Raw genomic sequence first — 17,252 nt, 5'->3', positions numbered from 1 at the left:
CATTACCCGCCTCCCCCCCCCCCCCCGCCCGCAACCATGCAGCCTGCTTCCCCACCCTGCCCCCAACCCAGGAGAGAGTCCTATGTCTCTCCCTTGCACCAGCAGTTGTAGCCCAGACAAGAGTGAGTCAGGACATCCAATAAACTCCCCCTACCTCACCACACAGATGCCAGCGCCCCATTCGCTCCCCTTCCCCCCCACCTACCTGCTCCATGCAGTCTGCTCCTCCTCTCCCACCCCCCCCCCCCAGCAGGCTAGAACATGCTGGATTTCTCACATGAAACTGCAGCCAAACCCAGCTGCCGTAATCACACCAATCCTCTCCTCTCCCAGCCCAGCCAGGACACCCCAAACTCCCCCCCTCAAAACATCCCCCCCCCCACCCACAGCCACTTATTGCCCCCCTCCTCCTCATGTCACCTCCCTTCCAGCTGGAAGAGGCAAACTCTAGCATGGAACTGCTGCCAAGGGAGAAGTACCCCTCCTCCAGCAAGGCAGCTCCCTGGGAAGCAGCCCCTCAGCTCCTGGGCAGGGCTCATTAAGCAGCTGTGAGGCCACACTGCTGCCCAGTTTACATGTAACCTGTATTAATTGTCTGTGTTAATTGTATATTATACCTGTACGTTGTTTGTTGACTAAAGATTTAACACACCTGCATTTAACTGATCTTCAACATTTGCACATGTAGTCTATTAAAAATTAGCAAATTATTAAGTGTGATTTGGCAGTTTTCTTATTTAAATCAATTATGAAATTTTTTTATGCCCTACATTTTCTGTAGGCCCTACACACTGTGCCTACTGTGCCTAATGGATAACCTGGCCCTGAGCAATGCCCCCAGATATGCCTGGGTCTGTGCTTTCCAAGCACATGAACAAGGGATGTTAAATTTTGATTAATTAACTAATCAAATAGTCGATGGGATTTCCATCAACTATTCAATTAGTCGATGAGAACTTCCGTGTTCCGCCTTTGAAACGTACAAGAGCCCCAGCAGGGGCTCTTGTACATTTCAAAGGGGAAGCGCCCGCATGAAGCCTTGGGTCAGCGGGGGAACTCATGTACATTTTAAAGTTGGTCGCCGCTGCACCCGTCCCTCCCACGGAGCTGGAGCTGGAGGGAGCCGGCTTTTAAGCCGGCTCCCTGTAGCACCTTTCTTCCCTACCCCTTTGCTGCCTCTCTGAGATAGAGGCAGCAACTGGGGGGAGGGAGGGGAGAGAATGACTAGTCAATTAGTCGCTTACATCCCTAACATGAACCAGGGGCATAAAACAAAACACAGGGGCTCATGTGTGCCTTTTTTCCTGTCCCACTATGCTGCAAGCAACAAGGACAATCTGAAGACGCCAACAAAAGAGATTGGGCCAAATTTCAACTGCATACTGTGCACAGCAATATCCAGAGGGATGAGAAAAACTAGTTTCCCAGTCCAATAGGGTTGTGAGCTCAGACTGCATGTTCATCTTTTCTTTTCTTTTGGTAACCATTCTGACTTTTAGCCTCTCACCACCTTCGTAGTCAATAAATGCCTTTTACTGTTTATCTTTACTGGTGAGTCTGTATGAGGTGTGGGGCAAATCTGCTCAGGTTTTACAGAAGCTGACACATATCCACTTTCCATTGATGAAGCAGTGAATCAATTAATCAATCAGACGGTATTGAGGCACAATACTAGAGCCCCTAATCTCTCACCTCCCAGCATTCATGAAACCTGACTGGGTGATAGGTTCCAATTGCACAGGGTTTGCTGATGGTCACTAGCAAGGCCTTGCAAGAGAGAGGCCAGGCTGGAGAGAGTGGAGGGGGCACAGTGGTCACATAGACCCAGGACACACTCCAGAGGTGATCCCATCATAGCCCCCACCAAATACATCACTGTCTCTGAATTAAGATAAATACTGGAGTCTATAACAAAAAAAAGCAAGGTTCAGTCTGAAAGCACTGAATACAACAACTGCATATCTGTCTAATGCTTAAGGCTGTGCGTTAGTATTGGGAAGTTACAGCTGGTGTCTGCAGCGCATCACCTTGTGGTAGGAGTTTGAGGATCGTGGCTTTTGCAAAATGAAAAGAATTAGTCAGGTTTGTGTTTGGGAGATAAAATCTTGTTTTAAAAAGTAACCAGTTAAACGTTATGTTTAACTAGGATCCCGCAGGCCGGGGGCCACTCCAGCCCAGACACACCAGGGGCTGCTCTGCTTGCTCACCTGTTAACCCTTTACATCCCTAGTTTGTGTTCTCTGAATCACTCACGTTTAAATTAACAAATTGAGACCCCCCTCAAACATGAGAAAAATGACTAGCATAGACAAGGCGCCTCAATATCCCTCACCCTTGCTACCATCAACAGAGCAGCAACAATGGGACAACTAGCACTAATGCGGACACCGTCATGGACAGGATTTCAACTCTCAACTCAACTAGTTCTGCACCAGGCACAGTGCAGCTAATACAGGTGTGACAGGGCATACCAGCCCCACACTGGAACCGAAAGTTAACCAGGGCTATGGGAGCCCCATCCCCACAACCCTCCTGGGCACGCTCCAGCAAGGGGACAGGTATGAAGGCTGGCGGAGCAGCTTAGTCCGGGCTGACTGCCATGGAGGAAGGAGCTGCTGCCGGTCAGCAGGGAACAGCCAAAGTAGCCCTGACCCGGGAAGAAAAAGGAGAAGCCGCCGATGGACTTGACTCTGGTAGAATGTAGCCCAGGGTGGGGAGGTAAGTCCCCAAGAGCTCAGTGTGTTTCGGGTGGATTCCCTGCCAAGCTAATGGTGGGACACACCCACAACTGACAGGGCCCTGTTCTGGGACCCAGTGGAGAGGGAAGGCCCGGGTCCTCTTACCCCATCAACCCCCAAAGGGGGGGGGGGGGGAGTTGCTACAGCTGTGATTGATACAGACTCTGGCCATTAGGCCTCCCTGCCCTGAGTGAAAGGGGAGGGGATTGCCACGGGCCGTTAGGCCTCGCCACCCGGAAAGAAAGAAGCAATTACTGACTCTGTCGGCTGGGCCTCACTACCCTTTCAGGAGGGGGTGTTTTACTGACCGTGGCCACTAGGCTGGACTGTTGTACTGGAGATGGGATGTAGTGAGAGGACCTGGGGCCTAGCAACAGAGACAGTTGAAGGATGGAGTATATTTTGAGAGGAAGCCCTGCTGCAGAGGGAGCTGGAAGTAGGGTTGCCGGATAGTTTAACCAAAAATTCCTCGTCCCCCAAAAAAACACACAAAACACACACACACCAGGGAAAAAATTCTGTTGACGGGAAAAAAAGAGGGGAGGGGGGAACACCAAAGTTATTTAGGGGGAAAAAAAGGGATCCCGAGAGTTAAGCAAGAAAAAAAAATTAAAACAGCATGGCCCCTTTAAGTGTGTGCAGAGTCAGAACAGGAAGAGGAAGAGAGGAGAGGTTGAGCACTAAGACCCAGGGAAGGCATTGCTTCCCCTTGCTTCAGGTCTTTAGGCTTTTTGCCAGGGCCATCTTGTTTTCTTGGGTCCATCCAGAAGGCAGCTTCCCTGCGGAACCAGGTAAGCAGGAGGTTCGGGGGCAGGGGTCCTGGGAGGCAGGGGCTGGGCCCAGTTGCTGAGTGTGTTGTAGGGTTGCCAGGTGTCTGGTATTTTCACTTCCTGGCGGGGGGGAACCACCCAGAAAATACCAGACATTTAAGTATCTGGTATTTTCTGAATATTTTTACCGGACAGGAAGCAAAAATACCGGACTGTCCAGGTCAATACTGGACACCTAGCAACCCTAGCTGGAAGTACACACCCTGTGACAACAGGGGTAAAAATTCGAGCAATTGGTCCACACTACCACCTCTAGCATTGCTACAACAGCTCAAGATGCATCAGCTGGCAATTAAGCAACATGGCCAGCAATTGTCAACAGAATGGTAGGGCGTTAAGCACCCAACTCCCACTAAAAGAGATGAAATAGGAACTGCAAACCTAACCCTTTGAGGTTCATCTGAAAATCCACAGCCAAGATTTTCTGGCTTCCAAATATACTGCTACCTTGTCTGGCTACAGAGATGGGACTCCAGGACAGACGTATGCCATACTTCTCATTCGAGTAGTTGTAGGAAGAGTTACAAGCTAGCCAGCTCTGCGATAAATGCTCTGGTCATTGTTTAAATCCAGGACACAGAAGCGGATGAGCTCATAAGAAGGGGCTAGGAAAGGTGACAGACAGGAAGTCTGTCTTCATTTGTCTCAGGAAGCACAGCACTGTAAATAAGAAACAAATGAAGACCACCTGCCACTTGATCAAAGAAACTTAAAAATTCAGAGCTATTCATGAAAAGCCCAGAAAGCCGCTTCACCTGGGAAGAGACTTCTGGAATCACTGGGAATAGAGGGAGTATTAAAGCGACATGCCTGCTGTTTATGAAGCGTCTTCTCTCTAAAGATGTCAGGAAGGAGTGGAGTCAAACCAACAATTTATCCAAGTCACAGACTGTCTGGGCAGGGACTGCCTTTTTGTTCTGCATTTGTACACTGCTTTGCAAAACTGCAGCTTGGTCTGTGAGCAGGGCTCTTTGATAATACCACACACACAAAAATATTAACAAACAGTTGTGGCATTGTCCATACCAGCAGTGAGGAAATTTGGTGGAAGCCTTCAAAAAAAGGCACAATGACATGAAATAACATGCCACCTGCCTTTAGGATTCTGAGTAGAGAAGTGCCCCGAGGTGGCAGTTCTCTGTTCCACTCGGTTTTCCCCATGTCCTTTTCCCAGGATCTGGATTTTTCTATCAATACTGGTATTTTACTGAGGTTCTTACACTGCTCTCATTATAGCAGAAGCCTAGCTAGACCGTGCAAAAGGCCCTATAACTGCTTATAGTACTCAGAATACGTACAGTGTGTGAAGATGTGTGTCATTCCTGTTTGAATACAGGAAGTTATAAGATCATGAAATTCAGCTGCAAAAATTTACTCTGCTCCTGATCACCATATCAAGACAGACATTTAATTAAGTCCTTCCATTTCGCCTACAGGACTGAAGCTAGAAAAGCCCTTTGTATTTTTGCATTCAACCTAAACTAGAGATTCCTATAGGTTTTTAGAGAAATCAGCTATTAAACAATTCAGTTTGTCTCAACCTACTTGCCCATTATATAAGAGTTGTTGCTAAAGTTGGAACCGGGTTTCCAGGAACTCTTAAAAATCCATCCTCATTGGCCCCAGGGGCAGGTCTATAAGTAATTACCTATTTGTCCCCTTCAGGACAATGGGACCTTGAAGAATATTTTGTTCTTTGTCTCATGTTATCTCCAAAATCATCAGCAGTTTAAAAAGAGATAAGAGAGTGTTTAAGCTCCTTTCAGACTACAAAATTGGTTTTGCCATGACAAAAAACAATGCTATTTAAACAATTTCAGATTTTTTTCATATTTAAACCAATCCGGGCATTACGCACCATTACACAGAATGCACAGTGATCTTTAAACTTAGAAGTCCTCTTTTGTGCTGAACAATGCAAATGAAAGGCATATTTACTGCCCCAGTAGAGGAATACGGTGTGGTTTCATGTGGTATTAGTCAAGAAAAAGGAATACTGTCCAAGAGTTGCCATTGTTCGGAGAAAACGCTCCTAAATTTGCAATAATGTGTAGACTGACTTCCAGTATTAGGAGTGTGCAAGTCTATGCATTCCTTTTGCACACTGTTATGAATTCATAACTGAAGTAGGGATGTAAAAGTTTAACCAGTTAATTTAGAAGTTGATGCTTACTGATTTCTTTTAATAGCTAAACCGTGCCCATGGCCCCATGCATCCGGAAAACCCCACTGCCGGCCCCACGCCACCAGGGAACCCCACTGCCAGTCTCATTGCATAAAATGGGGGGTGGGGGGAACTACACATTTAGGTCCCTGGTTAAATGTATAACTGTGTGATGGACAGGAGGCATGCTGGTCAAAACTCAGTGATTAAAGGGTTAAAGTCAGGTAGCTGAGGGTATTGGCAGGGAGCCAGAAGAACCAATGGGCTACAGTGCTGAAATTTAAATAGTAAATATATAGCTACTGCCTGCTCTCTTTGTGGGAGTTCTAAGTTAGTACCTGGAAGAAGCAAGATAAAGTAATCAAACGGAATTACTGTGCCACAAGAAATATTGGGCAGGGGAATGGATTGGGCCTTGAAGTATGGCTCGTGCGTAGATAAAGAAATGTATGTTCAGTCTTGATCAGGGTATTTTTCTGTTTAGTTAAACTTCTGTGTGAAAACTGTGTGTGAAAACTATGTGAAAACTTCTGTGTGAAAACTCTCCCCATTCACCATATCTCAGCTGCAGCCCAAAGAGACTGTGTTTTTGTGTTCTGATCTGTTTTTTTCTTAGTTGCTCTAACACCTAACAAAGTATGGTTTATCAAGTATCTCTTTCGTTTTGTTAATAAAATCACCATTTTTAAGGCGATGAGTTGATTGTCGTATCCTGGAAGGTAACAGGTCTGTGTGTGTGCTTGCCTAGGCTGAGAGGTCAGTTACTGGAAATTGCAGTTGGTTTTCTGTTTGTTTTTTTTTCCCCAAGCTCTCTTGTGGCAAGAAAGCTTGGGGGTACTCCTCTGGAAGAAGTTCAAGTGATTCCTCCTGGGTCTTAAAAGAAGGGAGTTGGACACTTGAGGATGTTTCATTTCATAGTCATGGTATTTTGATTTCATAGAATCCTAGAGTTGGAAGAGACCTCGGGAGATGATAGAGTCCAACCCCCTGTTGTGGTGGCAGCCTATCACTCAGTATCAGAGAATCTGTGACTCTGGAGAATTTTTGTAAGCAGAGACTATACAGGCAAGGTATTTTTAAAATCTCTTGCAGGCCCCCATCTTCTGCACTCGGAGTACTAAGTATTTACACACATTATTTACATCCCTAAACCAAACATGTCTGTGGCGTCCACAATTCCGGAGTTAGTCAACTGAAGTTCCTAAATAATGTAGCAGAAGTCAATATAGCTTAGGTTGGCTTACTGCAGTGTCTATACTGCATTGCGTAGACAGGAGAAACTTTCCCATTGACTACTATTTGCTAAAGCAAATCCTATGGCCACACTTTATGCTGTATCTGCAACTCTCTCCTCCTGGCTCTTTAATAATTTTTCAATAGTCACTTACTGCCAAAACTGAAAAGGACTTTCTCCCTCCCTCTGAACAAATTTGAATATTCACCATGATTGTTGTTGTCCTTCCTCTCATACATGTTTTTAATTTTATTATTGTAAATGTAATTGCTAGCACACTTGGAATAAGCTGTTCCAGGAACCTGTACTGTATTATAATCATGAATCAGAGGCATCTTTTACAGCAGAATTTAGCCTGGAGCAAGCTACTGTAACCTATGCTATTTTATAATGCTCACTGAAAGCTAAAGGATAAACCCACATGTTAAGAATTCTTAGAAACGTCTAAAAATAATTTTCTTGGTCATCTTCTTATTTCTTTGAGGTCCAAACCACTTATGCAGACCTAGATTTTTAGAAGAATCTAGTGATTTTAGATGTCCACAGAAAAACACCTCAAAGAGAGCTGATTTTCAGAGAGCAGGCAGTCTATACTATCCGCGCCTTTAGACTGTCTCAAGTTGGACACATTAAAACTTGCACCACTCATATTCGTTAGTCACTCCAGAAAATGTAGACTCCCCCTTGTTTAAGCAAAAATTGTCCATAGCCTTTTATCCTCCCAGCTCATCATAAACTGCTTTTGACCTTGTGCAATAATTGTTTTCTTTCCACTCCCATACTTTTTGCTTACCACTATATATATATATATATATATATATATATATATATATATATTCAGAATGGTACTCTCTTGATCACAGCGCCATTTGTAACCTGTCTTGTGAGACAGAGTGATAAGTAGGCCAGTCCACCATTTTTATTCATGATTAATATCTAAAACAGCTACAAAGAAACATTTTAATCAAATCGGAAACAACAGTATCAAATCTCTGTTACCTGAAGGTACTGAAAACCGGTTACTCTCTGGTCCAGCAACATCCATGGTCTGGCAAACCACGGAAACTCCTGGACCAGAGAGCCCCAGAGCTGAATGGCAAGATGGCCAGCAGTCTGGCCATGGCCGGGGACAGCAGTGTTGGGAACAGGGACTAGAGAATGCCAGCAGCCTGCAGCAATGCGAAGCCTGGGGCTGGGGAACTCCAGGTACCTGCGGCAGCATGGAGGCAGGAGCCATAAAAGCCCAGGTACCCGCAGCAGCACAGGGTCGGGGGCCGGACAACCCCAACAGCAGTGCAGGGTCAGGGACTGAAGAAGCCGAGCTGCCCATGGCAGCGCAGGGCCGGTGAAATCAGGACCAGAGAACCCCGCCCACCAAAAGGCAACCCAAGGCCAGCACTGGTGGCAGCAGAGTTGGGGAGACGGTAGAGGGGGCCAATGGCAGGGGTCAGGCTAGCTTGGGGCCCTCCCCTGGTCCAGCAAATTCTGTCATTCAGGACCAGTCAAGTCCCAACCGTGCCAAACTAGGGAGGTCCAACCTGTATTTAGAACGTCGCATTCCTAATGTGTGGAGTTACGATTGTAAATCCCATCTGACTTTTCTCCTTGTTTAGATTCATTTTACTGAAGAGGTACAAGCCATGGTACTTCACTGTTCCAAATTACAGAGAGAATAATTAATCCTTCACTTCTAGCCTTTTAAGGAATAACGTGCAGCCAAAAGGTACAGACGCATTTTCAGTTATGATAAACAGTAACAAAAAGGACAAACGTCATTTCATCCTTCATCCAACACAAGAAGGTAGTATACAGGGAACATCATGATATTTATGTTCTACCCTAAAGTTAGAACACTAGGGATGTGAGCAAGTAGTTGACTAACAGATAAGCCTACTCAAATTCCCCCCACCCTTTTGCTGCTTTTGTATCAGAGACAGCAGGAGCCAGTGCTGGGGGAAGCCGGCTTAAAAGCTAATTCCCCCCAGCACTATCTCTGCGGTGCCTCCTGCTCCCTCCCACTATTAGAGGCAGCAGTGTGGGGAGCAGGCGGGGTGAGGGAAGGCTGCCATGTACAGGGGCTGCTGGACCCAGCACAAGGCAGGACTGAGCAAGCCCAGCTCAATCCCAGCTCGCACTGGGTCTGGGAGCTACCCTCGCTGCAGCTCTGAATTTTAAATATAGTAAGAGCCAGGTGGGCAGACAGCCCAGTTCCTTCTACATTTAAACACAGAGCCGCAGTGGGGGTCGCGCCCAGACCCAGGACTGAGCATCTTCCCTATCAACTAATCGTGTAGTCAATAAAATTTTTATTGACTACACGATTTGTGAAATAGACGCTTCTTAACATCCCTAGTCTACACTGTACTCAGAGATATGACTGCAGAATTGGTTACCATTCCTATGCAACCTCAGCTAAAAACAGCAGTGAAGATACAGCGGTGCAGGTTTTAGGATAGGCAATACAAGGCTTCCAGGGCCCCGAGTACATACTGCATCGCTTGTCCATGCCGCTGAGTTTTCACTGCTAAATTAAGTATGCCTACCCAATCATATCTAAAATTGCAGTGTAGACCATGTCCTAAAAATAAGGGATGCTATGAACAATGCATTAAGTCTAACATGGTACAGCACTGCCAGAATACACTAATCTGAGCCAAGAAGATAGTGAAAATTACCATGGCAATGTCAAAATGGTACTAGTGCCTATTGTTCTGCACAGCACTTAAACTACAGGCATAATATATAGTTTGTCCTAACAGTTGTTTCAAACTCTGTGTAACCAATTAATTATACTGCATATCATTGATTTTAAAATGCTTAGCAAAAAGTCTTCACAACTATTTACTAATTAACAAATGATTGTAATACAGTCAATTACCGATGCAGACAAAGAATTTTCTGCAGGAATGTAAAGTTCAGTTTCTCACCAAGTCCAGCTTTGGTGAAATGTATTATTTCATTGACATTCTGATAAATATTTGTTCCAGATTTCGTTCATGAATGAACACATCGGCATAATTTTAAAAATTAAAGGCATGAGAAAGAGCATGTGTGCCATGTTATCCCTTGCTAGACATTAGTTTTGAGAAAGTGCCACATAGGGATGTAAAATCCAGTTTAAAATGTTAATCGGTTCAACTATATGTTTAACCAGTTAACCGGCCCGCCACATGGCATAGCCCCCAACCTCAATGGGCCCAGCTGAGCTGCAGCAGACCCTGCCAGTGGTGCCCTGTGGAAGAGTTGCTGTTCCTGCCAAGTAGGGCCCACCGTGCTGCAGGACTACTCTTGGAGGGCTAGGCAGGGGGCTACTCCAGCCCAGCTTGGCTAGAGCACCCACCCCCTATTAGTAGGATGGGGGGGTGTGAACTCTAATAATACTTAGAATTTACATAATGCTTCACATTATCAATGCATTGCACAAACATTACTTAATTAATCCCCCTTAACTCTCCTGCCATGTTGATAATGAGTATTATCTTAATCTAACAGCAGGGGTAACATTCACAGAGAGGTTAAGTGATTTGACAATGGCCAGAGGGCAGCAACGTCAGAGCCAGAATGAGAACTCAGATGTGTAGGTCACAGAAGCACAATCGCACTATGCATTTCTAAGTAAAAGAAATCTCTTACCTATCCAGAGCAGTCAGTGAAGTAATACTAACACAACCAAAGGCAGTACATTGCATCAAAGTGGCCAAAACTCTGTCATCTTTGTAGTGCAGGTGCACATATAACACCGTCCCGCCCCTCACACACTGAAATGTATAGGCTCAGTTGCCTGTTGTCATAATATTGCCAGAGTCCTTATAAACCTAGCCCTACCTTAAATTTTTAAAAAAGCATAATTAAAAAGAAACAAATCATGCAACTGAGTATACTAGCTCTTATACTCGTGGTGTCCAACCAGTTCACTAGCCACACTCAACCAGCCAACTAGCCACACATGGCTAGCATGTTGGACACCACAGTCTTATACAGAGATTTTTATCCATAGCCCTCAAACCACTTCATAAAAGGAGCTCAGGGTGATTACTCCCCATTTTACAGATGAAGAAATTGAGTCACAGAAGTAAAGGGACGAGGAGTCCTGTGGCACCTTATAGACTAACCGAAGTGTTGGAGCATAAGCTTTTGTGGTCAAAGACCCACTTCATCAGATGTAAAGGGAGTTGATCAAGGGCACAAAAAACGACCAGCAGCAGAGTCAGGAACAGAAGGGGGTCCCAGCCAGTGCCCCAAGCACAAGACATTTGCTAATTACACCCAAACTCATTCACTTGCTTTACTTCTTCTAATGCATCACCTATAGGTCATGTATGTAAACTCTAAGCTCCTCTGGACATCACTCAGGAAATCTGAGCACTCACTTTTGATGCGAGAGGTGAAAACCTAGCCTCAGTGAAGTCAGTACAAGTTTTTCTGCTGACTTCAATGAAAACAAGATCTCACTATATAGGTGGAACCTCTCTAGTCCAGTATCCTCATGACCTGACCAGTGCTAAACCAGATAATTTGCGGAACCACAAGTGATCAATATTGTCTAGCAGTGTTACCAACACTTCCACTGCTTCCCGGGCTCCTATAACACATGAGGGGGAGAATAAAATAGAGCTAAACAGCAGCACAGAACACTGAGACACAGGACTGGTGGCTGTAAACAAATTTTATAGACAATGGGAAACTTGGGATAACTCATGATAAATGGAAAGCCAGCAAATCATGCCAGACCACAGCTATTGCTGGACCAGAGTGTGCCAGGACTGGAGAAGTTCAACCTGTACAAGTATCAAGTATATTCTGGAGGGATAGCTGAATTTTACCCATGGGATAGCTTTTAAAAAATAATCAACATTTTGAGGCAGTGCAGAGACAATTGGACACACACATGCACCTCAATTTCTGAGGGGATGCAAAGTGGAGGAGTGGATAATCTACAGCATCTCTCTCACACACAAGAGTTCTTGCCACACCAGCTCAGACACTACAAATTCAGAAATGCTCTAGGAACCAGGACCGCCTGAATTCTAATCCTGACCCTGTCACCTAGATGTAGAATGTCTTCAGGAAAGCCTGAGCTCAGTCTCCCTAGCAGTAAAATGGTGCCAGCAGTCACTGTTCAGTCACCTATCTGCACAGGGTATGGAATGCTGCAGAAGCGGTAATTATCCTGTCTCTGGCAATGGCCCTTTTGCACCACAAGAAGGTGCACTTTCCACCTTGCCAGTTGGGCAGTATTGAACATTGAAGGGAGATGTCTCCCTGACTCCTACCACCAGCAGGTTTTGCCCCAAAGCATGAGATTTGATCAGCCAATTGATATACCGGAAAGGGAAGCATCTTAAAGAAGTATACAATAGCACTATGTGGTTGCACACAATTTGATCATATTAGTTGGACATCTGTAAGGAAGACTTTATGAATAGCACAGATTACTGCCATATGCTTTTTACTGCACAAAGAACTGTCATTTGCTTTTCCATGCTTTTCTTTAGGGGGTCATAAAGGCTTTACAAAGATATGGGAACCATCTCCATTTTACAGATGGAGAAACTGACCCAGAAAAAGGTTTAAGATCTAGATTTTCACAAGTGGACTCTAGTTTGGGCTCCCCCCACCGTTCAGATTTGAACAAGTGTTGAGCACTACACAATGCCCGTTGACATCAAAGAGAGCTGCAGGGGCTCACCAATTCTGGAAAATCTCAGAAATCCACACTCAAACATTGAAGTTACTTATGAAAAACAGGATCATAATAACCAGTCCAAGTTAACAGAGCAAGTGAGGGCTGGAAATAGAGCAGAAGCTAAGGAATTAGACTAACTACTAGTTAACACTCCCTTCACTAAAATCAAGACATAAAACCGTGACCCTACAAAGTCTTGTATACGTGTTTAACTTTACAGTAAATAGGTTAGTGTATAAAGCTAGTCACAGACTTTGCTGTATCAAGGCCATTGCATTGGGGAGAGTGTATTTGTTGTTTTTGTTAATCTCCAAGTACAACTTCAAGAGGAGGACACGCACCTTCAATTTCAAGATAATGAAAATGGGAAGACTTTAAACTACTTGAACACACTGATGGATAAGGCATTAGTAAAATCAACAGCTCAATTAAGACATCTGCTCAGTGTGCAGCAGCAAAGAGCAAATAAAACTTTCAGGTAAATTAAGGAGTGAGAATCATGTGGATAAATTATAGTGGCACCGTGTTATTTCATTTAGAATACCACATTTACTTCTGCTCATCTCATAAAAGGGCATGCCTGTAATAAAGATTCAGAGAAAGGCAACAAATATTAGAGACAGAAGTTCTATGCAATGAAAAATTTAAAGATTTAAGATGACTTCATCTGGAAAAGGAAAGAACAACTGTGAGATTTCTACATATAGAAAGGGAATGGAATAATTATCTCTAATGTGATGAGAAAAAAGGAGAAATAAATAACAATTCTTGTATCTATTTTTGAAGATTTAGGATCAAACTCATCACTGGTGTAACTCCACTGGTTAATAACCAACCTGGGACTTTCACTGGCACAGCTATTATTGAGACAAATGCTTCACAAGAGGAGCCAGACATTTTCAAGACATCTAGAATCAAGAGTATCTTCAAATTTTAGGAAGAGTTCAGCTCCACAGTTCAGCTTCACTTCAATTAAGTCACTTACAGAGCTACAAATGCTAGTGACCTTTGTGCTCCAGGTACAAAGGGAAAGCGATACATGCAACCAACTGTGCAGAATATGTAGTTCTTTTCCATCGTCCTTTGAACCAATGGATATCTTGGCCGCTGTCAGAGGCAAAAGAGTATTTAAGATGGGCCAATAGTTCTGTCCTAGAAAGGCAATTCCAACATTATATATTAATTTCCAATGGAATGAAGGGCAAGCCCCCAGTCATAACAATTCTAGCAATTCTGCCATTTGCTTTATACAGATATATTTCTACAGTGTATTTTGGATTGTGTATGCATGAGAAAATAAATGCAGTTTATCATTAGCTTTTTTTGTCAAGAAAAAGGGGGAGGGGAAATCTGTATTTCCACAAAGTCAGTTAAATAAAAGAGTGGATGCAAGCATTCATTTAACCAATCTTTTTACATATTTATACTAAACTTTAAAGAATCGGTTTTAAAAGCATATTTTTGCAAGCCCAAAGTCTAACATATTAAACAAGATTATCTTGCTATTCTCTTTAGCGTAATTTAAATGTAGTGTACCTGGATATTCCTGGATGACGTATCATACAGTTTTTTTTACCCAGGCCTAGTCTACACTATGCTCCCTTCCACAACTTCAGCTACCCACAAGGGGTAGCTGATGTCAACGCATTTACTACTGCACTGTCTTCCATTCAGTAAGATCATTGGGGACTACTCTCCTGTCGACTCCAGCTACTCTACTCATACTGGAGGAGTACTGGAGTGGATGGGAGAATGCTCAAAGATTGGTTTATTGCATCTAAGCAGACACGATAGATCAACTGCCGGTGGACCGATGGCTGCAGCGTTGACCCACCATGTAGTGAAGACAAGCCTTTAGTGCCCAGCTAAAATTTAAGATGTCCACAATGTTCTGGATAGCTGAGCTCACACATAGAAACATATGGTGGAAACCTTTGTAAAGTTACTGTATAAACATAACTTTAATAAATCCATTTTCAAAAAAAATTCTATGAAAATGAATGTTATGTCACCAAGTCACATCTTCTTTAAGCAATTTCAACAGCATAAGCCACATTTCATCATGCAGGATCTTTGTTTATAACTAGTTATTACATGAAAAAAAAAAGAACTCTAATATGCCAATATTGATCACAGAAATATTCCCCTCAGCATTATAAAATACAAGAGCAGCTATTTTTTAAATTATAAAGAAATACATATGGATTACTTCATTGGCAAGATGGAAATGTTTTCAGAAGTTGGGGAGAAGACATTAGGCAAAAGGCAACAAAAGATGATCATCCTCTTTCAAAAAAAAATCCCCCCCCCCCCCCAAAAAAAAAATTGAGAAACAATATGAAGTTCACTTCAGCTACTGGCAAAGTCAGAAGGATGAAAGTACCCCAGAATAATGCCATATGTGATACAAAATGTCAAAGATAATTACTTCAAGATGAGCAGTAACCTCAAGGAATTTTTTTCAACATGGAATGCCCTATAACATAGCAATACTTCAGCATTTTCTAGTTATTTGACATTTATATGACATGTACAAACATACCTGTAGAATCTAAGGCAGTGTTTTTCAATTTGGTCCACAAAACCACTTTGAGAAGGCTACTAAATGGCCATGCTGGTGTGTTTATTTACCAGCGCCACTGTCACCGAGCCTTGCAGCTCCCATTGGCTCCGGTTCACCATTTGCAGCCAAGGGGAGCCACAGCAAACTGCGAATCAGAGCCAATGGGAGCCACAAGGCTCCATGGTCGCAGCGCCATGTGAATAAACACACCAGCGCAGCCAGTTAGCAGATCTCTCAAAGCAGTTTCGTGGATCACCGAGAAACACTGACCTAGGGGATGTTCTTTACAAATGCATTTACTCTACACCAAGTTAAACCCATTGTGCAGCAGGTTTGAAATACCACAGCCTCCTCCAACTAGCAGCACTTATGCCTGTAGCATTAGATCTTCCTGCAACTTTACTTTAGAATACTATTTCAAAGGATCTCCATAGAGCTATGCACCTTTAAAAATTCAAAAGGACTGTTAAAAACATATATATTTGTATAAAAGTTTCAGAGAGGTAGCTGTATTTAGTCTACAACTTAAAAAAAATGAGTAGTATCATGAGATTATGTGGGCACAACTCCCTTCTTTGTCCACTCATCTGAAAAAGTGGGTTGTGCCCACAAAAGCTCGTGATACTATATATAGCTTCTTTGTTAGTCTCGAAGGTACAAGACCACTCCTTATATATTTGTGTAGACTGCTCGATGGTAATATAGACTACTCCAGGGTACCAGCCTTAAATGCATCCAATGGGATGTTGCAACATTTTAGTGCAATATGGAAAAAGGTTTGGGTAATGCCAACCTGCTGCAACATATATGCATTTAGCTTCTGCCCAAAGTGTAACTCAACGCTGCCCCTTTTGCAGCAGGTTTAAAATATCACCGCCTCCCCGCTTTTAGCAACAATTTCTGTACTTGAAGCGGGATCTCCTCCAACCCTGGAGGAATGTCAGCGGGCCACCCTGGACTATTACATAATCATCACCGCACAGTCCACACACGTAGAAAACTCCCCGAAAGGGACGGGGTAGGGGTGGCAGCACGATCCCTCCACGGGCATGGCTCGGAGATGCCCGCGCCCGAGGGAGGGCGAGCCCAGGCTGCAGCCAAGCGCCGCTCGGGACTCGCCGGCGGGCTGCCACACAAGTTCAACTTCAGCGGCGGCGGCCAGAAGTGCCCGTGCAACTTGGCTCCGCGCAGCCACTGGGACCGCGGCGCGCGCCCCGCTGCCCCCGCGCCAGCCAGCCCGCCCCGCGGGACTCACCAGCAGCCCGAGGCGCAGCATTCTCCCCGCAGCGCGCGCGGTGGTGCCCTGCCCCCGGCTCCGGCTCCGGCTCCCGCGGCTGCTGCCACGTCTGGCTAAGCATGCGCAATCCATGGGGAAATCCTGCTACTGGGGCGGCGGTGCGGGGGCGGGAGAGGCATGCTGGGGAGTGTAGTTTGCGAGGCTGGGAGCGGCGAGCACCCGCCGTGCAATGAGTGCCTGGCCTCCGTGCTAGGACTCCCGGCCGCTCCCGCCCGGCCAGCGGGATACTGGGCTGTGCCCCCGCCCCGCAGCAGCACGGCGGACTCCCAGGCGCGTTGCAGCGAGGGGACCCCAGAATGAGCCAGCTCACGCAGCACCCAGCCAAAACACAGGCAGCGCCTGCGGGAGAGCCAGTGTGTTGCCCCAGCGGGGGCTCTGCTCAGGGACCATGCAGGCCTGCCAACCCCCCCAAAATCAGGAGTCAGACCCCCCCCCCCCCAACTCAGCCCCCCGCTGCACAAAAAAAATCAAGCCGTCAGGATAGCACATGGCGGTGTCTGGTCCGGCTTGGTGTTTGAATGCCCCGTGTGAGAGAGAGGGAGAGCGAACCCGTGCGGAGGAGGCCCCCAAAGAAGTGATTTGGGTTTCTTTGCAGGAGCTCGGCTACCTGATGGCATAGGGCTTCCTGCGTCCCCTTCACTTGCTAATTAATGAATTCCATGTCATGCCCCACACTTGCCCAGTGAATGATTCTGCCCCACAGCCCCTCCTGCAGCTCCAAGCCGGGGGAGGGGGGGGGG

At 45.2% G+C, this 17,252-nt stretch overlaps 1 protein-coding gene across 1 annotated transcript in view; it reads right to left on the bottom strand.

Moving 5' to 3' along the window:
* Positions 1–16,629, bottom strand: part of PDIA5 (protein disulfide isomerase family A member 5) — a 151,004-nt gene extending 134,375 nt beyond the window's left edge. The window contains exon 1 of the mRNA XM_075933121.1: positions 16,471–16,629. Within this exon, the coding sequence (XP_075789236.1) occupies positions 16,471–16,584 (114 nt within the window). The 5' untranslated portion in view covers positions 16,585–16,629. The remainder of the gene's footprint in view (positions 1–16,470) is intronic.
* Positions 16,630–17,252: the final 623 nt, after the last annotated feature.

The sequence above is a fragment of the Pelodiscus sinensis genome, chromosome 7, assembly GCF_049634645.1.
Source record: "Pelodiscus sinensis isolate JC-2024 chromosome 7, ASM4963464v1, whole genome shotgun sequence".
Taxonomy (NCBI): domain Eukaryota; kingdom Metazoa; phylum Chordata; order Testudines; family Trionychidae; genus Pelodiscus; species Pelodiscus sinensis.
Note: the sequence above shows the minus strand (reverse complement) of the source record. Positions and strands in the feature narration are given on the sequence as shown.